Below are 6,040 nucleotides of genomic sequence, written 5' to 3' on the forward strand. Positions count from 1 at the left end.
TATATATATATTGTAAAATTATAAATGTTTTTTAAATGTCCGGATATCCTGATCTAAGCAACACTTATAACAAAACTAAAGACACAGGTACAAGTTTCAATTACACTGTGTGCCACCCTACAGAACGTATCTTTAATTCTCTGACCACAAAGTTACATAATTCGGCGCGGTTGTCACATCAGTAGCTGTTTATTCCTGGCTCTATCATCCGCAAGCGCTGAGGATTCAGGAAGGTGCTAGGACTAGAATGTGCAGGCTGTGTTGGCTGGTAACACGACCCACAGGAAAACAGACACAAGTGGGTGGCCAGCAGCCTTTTGTCTAACGTCATCATTACCTACGAATGCCTTTAACCTTTCAGAGTGACATCTGAGCTCTGCCTATGCTCTTGGGTTACAGATGTATCTAACCTCCCTCCTCCATCCATCTTTCTGTTTCATCCATCTATCGGTCCATCTAAGATGAGTGAAGAGAGAGAGAAAGAGTGAGAGACATACAGTCCTAGCATGGCTGTTGCAGGCCTATATCTCAGGCTGCAGGCTTTAGCCTCCCCACCTGCCAAAGCTCAGATCCTGTTACCTACCTGAGTAGAACCTGATCCAGGTATGCTTCAGTCCTATGCTACCTTCAGTTTTACCTGTCACTCACTGTTGTAGCTAATGTGCCATTTGTTGTGACACCCACTCTAGACAGAGATATCTGCAGTGTCGATTAATCGTCAATTTGAGAATATTAGCATTTGACTATAGTCTGTCCAAAATCAAAATCTTTGAAAAATTTCCCTTTTTCCTATCCCTAGAATAAACTCAGGAGTGTATATGCACCTTAATCATTATTTTCAAATGTTTCAATGTTGATGTTATTTTTTATTTTTTAAAGTTATCTTCATTCATAAATACTGGTACATTTTTGGGGTCACACATGCCATGTAACAACCTGAATTAACCTTGTCTTATAAAAATATAAAAAGGTCAAATTATCTGATAAATTAAAACACTCATCATTGACCTTGATACACACATATTGACCTTGTTTTATGTTTTTACTGCATGTTGGCAATTTGGTAGACAAAACTTTTTCACATATGTTAACTGTTTTAATTGTTTTACTGTTTCTTTCTACACACACACATACAAAAAGTATTCCAAACTACTTACCCTAGTAAAAATAATATAAATAAAACATTTATTTCATACCAAGTATAGTTCAAATCTATTAACATATTTACTGACAAATCGCTTGAGACTTACTGATATAAAAATAATAATTAAACTTTATTTGGAGTACTACTTGTGCACAATGCACATTTATTAATGTCACTATGTTGGCAATTTGGTAGACAAAACGTTTTCACATATGTTAACTGTTTTAATTGTTTTACTGTTTCTTTCTACACACACACATACAAAAAGTATGCCAAACTACTTACCCTAGTAAAAATAATATAAATAAAACACATTTATTTCATACCAAGTATAGTTCAAATCTATTAACATATTTACTGACAAATCGCTTGAGACTTACTGATATAAAAATAATAATTAAACTTTATTTGGAGTACTACTTGTGCACAATGCACATTTATTAATGTCACTATTGATTGGAGGAAGATCATTGTATGATCTTTAAATAATATTGTTTTTTAAATGCAAGATATTTGAAGTGTACTTTAAGTAAACTTGCAATAGTTCCACTTTAGCACAATCAAATAGCCTATACTTAAGTATATCTTTATTTGGACTTCAGCACTACTTCTGCACAAGTAATGTGCATTGAAAATTAGTTGTTCTAATTCAGCAGACTTTAAGTATACCAGTTTAGTATACTAATAGCACAATTACAGGGTACTTTTAAAAATAAATATGTAAATGTATAGTAGCATACTTAGTATGAAATAAATGTATTTCAAACACATTTTAGTATATTTACTTTTCACTAGGGTAGTAAGCATTTCTTTTCAACAATTTCATTCTTTAACCAGGCAATTTTTTCTTCGTTATGATATCAGGATAGCTGTATCACCCTCATTTTTTCTTGAATTTATATTAAATCTATTTGAGCAATTAACAATATGCTCATTATAGATGAATTGTATTTAAGACATTGACAGGGCAAAATAAAATTAACATCATGTTACTGACCTATTTATTAGCCCTCTGCCTTTTCTCTAGATATTAGAGAGATCTCTCTTCCTAGATCTGCTGCTTGTGACTGGACCAATTATCCCAGCTAATATAAAAAAAATGTATTCAAAGCTGAAAAGGCTCATCAGCTGAAAGACTGACCATCACTAACTGTTACTTGACTTTCTTGCAAAGGGATTTACAGCACTCTAATTGTAAGAAAAGTCTCTCATGCTTTGCTCAAAGGCAAGTAGAGTAGAACTGTCACTCTAGAACTCTTAAATTCCCGTGTCACTTCCACTTGGGACGAAACCTAGATCACTGACCATCATGCAACCACCATTCAATGACAAACAGATCAATTAAAAAGCCAGCATAAACAAATAAAGTGCACTGAAAGGTGGCAAGATCTGACAGCTGCTATGAACATTGAGCCTACTGATCATGCCTGATGGACATTCACTCCTTCTTATGGGAATCAGTGCGAAGTAAAATACAAACACGCCAAAATCTGGTCAAACTTTAAAAGTCATGTGTTTATGGCCTCAGCAAACATGCCATTAATGTGTTAACCATTTAGAGGGGATGTGCATGTGTGTGCTTATGCGTGAATGTTGAGAGTCCTGCCCATAACCTTCAGATTGAATGTGCTGATGTCTGCATATTTTCCATAGCACATCATTTTCCATTGAACACACACGCACACTGTAGGCCACACCTGTTCCAGTGAGTGCGCTCAGATCCCAGTTGCTCCACTAACAAGTCTGACAAATGTCGATGAAAAGTTAACAGACTATGTGAACCTATCCGTCATAATATCTCATGTAAATGCAACATGTACCCTATCAGAAAATAATTTCTAATTCCTTAATTTATCCATTAATGAAACCAGTTAAAACTTCATTATGCACTGCCTTATCGATTTATTTATATAAACACACACATCAAGTGAATTTTCAATGCTCCCGTCCAGTGAGAAAATCAGAGCAGAGAGTAAATGAATAAACCCTTAAGCGGTGGATAAAAAACACAAAGTAAAAAACAAAACCAAGCTGTTGTGCAGAGATCAGTGTAATCAGTGACTGTTGCCCACGTGCTGCATTTTATAATCTCCTGTGTCCTCAAACCGAGCCAAAAACCCAGATTAGAAGCAATACACACACATACTGACATTTTCAGACAATCTTTCTTTCGGACTTTCTTCATAAATCTTAAGTTGTCTTTCTTTCACTGCTGTCGTTTCTCGCTCAGGGCAGGACACTGCAGGCAAAGCAGAGCCACTGCAGTCTGCAATATAGCCGCACAGAAACACCTGTCTGTCTGACTGCCTGCCTCTCTATTTGCAGTTTACGGCACAGAAACACTGACCAAACATGGAAAACACATAAACTAGATTGACACTTTGACACCACATGCTTAATGGCACTTTTTTCTTTTAATTTTAGTATCACACGCTTCTTGTGAAACTCATTTGAGCAACTGTCACAAACATCATACATGCATTTCCATGCAAAAACTTGTGTATTTGTTTAAGTGAGGCAAATGTTTAAAGGTGTAACAGAAAAATATATAATAATATAATTCTAAATATTAAATCTACGAATCCTGACATAAAAATGCATCTGTGCATTTTCAGCGCTGCACACTGCAGAAAACTGCACTGGCTCATGCCGGAATGCATGAAAGTGTGTGTCTGGGTGCCCCACTTCTGGACTCATTTCAAATGAGGAATCCTAACAAATGCTCAATGCAATTTAAAATAAAGCGCCATTACCAATTACAAGCCAAACTAAGCTTTATCATCGATTATTGCAGTATGATAGGTGAATGCGTGCAGTTCTACCTGACATACCTGCAAACGGCAAAAGTGAGTATGTGTATGCAGGAACAATTGCGTCTAGAGCAGATCTCAGCGGATTATAAAATAATTGGTTTTTAAGGGTATAGATCACACACAAAAATGAAAAGGCAAATGTTAGGAATAATGTCATGAACTCACAGTTTTTGGGCATACAATGAAAGTGAATTCTGCTCATTTTGCTCTACAGAAAGAAAAAGAAGGGTTTGGAACAACATGAAGGTGAGTAAATGATTACATAATTGTCATTTATGGTTTGAACTATGCCTTAATGTAATGCAACTTAAGTGTGCACACCAGCTGCCTCATCCCATACAAACGGCTGGCGCAGCCCGTCAGGAGCAGCTCCGCATCGAGGTCGTTCAGAGCATTGACGCCATCAGTGCGCATGCAGCAGAATGTTAATGTGAACTGCGGATTCATTGAGAAAAATTCCTGCGAGTTCTACCTGACATACCTGCAAAAGGCAAAAGTGAGTGTGTATGCAGGAACAATTGCGTCTGGAGCAGATCTCAGCGGATTATAAAAGAATTGGTTTTTAAGGGTATAGATCACACACAAAAATGAAAAGGCAAATGTTAGGAATAATGTCATGAACTCACAGTTTTTGGGCATACAATGAAAGTGAATTCTGCTCATTTTGCTCTACAGAAAGAAAAAGAAGGGTTTGGAACAACATGAAGGTGAGTAAATGATTACATAATTGTCATTTATGGTTTGAACTATGCCTTAATGTAATGCAACTTAAGTGTGCACACCAGCTGCCTCATCCCATACAAACGGCTGGCGCAGCCCGTCAGGAGCAGCTCCGCATCGAGGTCGTTCAGAGCATTGACGCCATCAGTGCGCATGCAGCAGAATGTTAATGTGAACTGCGGATTCATTGAGAAAAATTCCTGCGATGAGAAACAATGAACTGGCGGCGTGCAACGTCACACAGACCGCGCGCATGCAGTGAAAGCGCTCCTCGCGCACAGACACAGACCGTTCATAAACACAGCATGCATTTACTATTTTTTTTCTTTTTTAATTTGTTTATAGATAAACTTGCAGTACCTGCATTTTGTCCGACGTAAACACCTCCGTGTCTACATCGCAGGCGATGAGCGTCAACATCTCCAATTTCATGTTTATCGATGGCATGCCCTCTTTTGCAGCTCTTAAACAGATAAATAAAGAAATTTGGTCTTTTATTCCCTATGCTTATTTTCTTTCTCGCTCGTCTTCTTTCTGTATCTGTGCGGCTCTCTGAGAATGAAAGTATTTTGTTTGTTGGTGAGGTGACTGACCCAAACTCTCTGGCTGTCTCTGACTGAGATGCTGCTCTGTGAGCGCTTGAAGGCTGCTCAGGTTCATCCGCACTGACCAATCAGAGCGCTCAGCCGCCACATTGACGTCACCGACTTCTTTGTTTGATTCTATTCTGATGTGCACGCGCTCCTCAGATAAGTGAACGCAGAACGCCGCAGAACGGTTCGGTTTTGCTAACAAACGATGCCGTCATTGTTGTCCTGCTCCTCTGATTTACTAACAGTACATGAAACAGTTCCAGGTGACAACTAAACTTGTAGTAATAGAGGGGAAACATATGTCATAAATTCCTAATTTATAAAATTACCTCAGAATCCTGCCAGAATGACCACAGACCTTAAATAAATAAATAAAGATGTGAATTACAGGAGGGGATCTGATACACCCATTCACAGCATGATCTCTTAAGGAAGTCAAAACAAAAGGCTGGGAAGTCTTGACAATTTTAAATCAGTTAATTCTATGTATTATGTGATAATATATCTAATAGTGTTTTAAAGTTTTAAGTTACCACAAAAGTAAGTTTTGTTCATATGCTGGTGAACAAAAGTCGCATCCTTTCAGAGGGAACAATTGCAACAGTGTGCCTGCTGGATAATTATGCTAAGTTGTGTCATAACAGAGCAATTTCAGTTTACTTTTTTAAAAGGAGTTTATATTATAATAAAGGTGTGTGCATGCACTGTGCACCTTTTATATACTAGTATTCCCTCAGCTTATGGAAAAGCTATTTGTGATTAACTTTGAT

The 6,040-nt window shown here is 37.4% G+C and overlaps 1 protein-coding gene across 2 annotated transcripts in view; it reads right to left on the reverse strand.

Moving 5' to 3' along the window:
* The window catches only part of rcan3 (regulator of calcineurin 3), a 29,513-nt gene that overhangs the window by 13,941 nt on the left and 9,532 nt on the right, over positions 1-6,040 (reverse strand). The window contains exon 1 of one of the 2 annotated variants that reach the window (XM_016529571.1): positions 5,038-5,292. The exons of the other annotated variant lie outside the window; for it this stretch is intronic. Coding sequence (XP_016385057.1) covers positions 5,038-5,124 — 87 coding nt within the window. The 5' untranslated portion in view covers positions 5,125-5,292. Of the gene's footprint in view, positions 1-5,037; positions 5,293-6,040 lie in introns of those variants that run through there. 2 annotated transcript variants of the gene reach the window in all.

Source organism: Sinocyclocheilus rhinocerous, unplaced genomic scaffold (assembly GCF_001515625.1).
Source record: "Sinocyclocheilus rhinocerous isolate Xijiao unplaced genomic scaffold, SAMN03320098_v1.1 scaffold432, whole genome shotgun sequence".
Taxonomy (NCBI): domain Eukaryota; kingdom Metazoa; phylum Chordata; class Actinopteri; order Cypriniformes; family Cyprinidae; genus Sinocyclocheilus; species Sinocyclocheilus rhinocerous.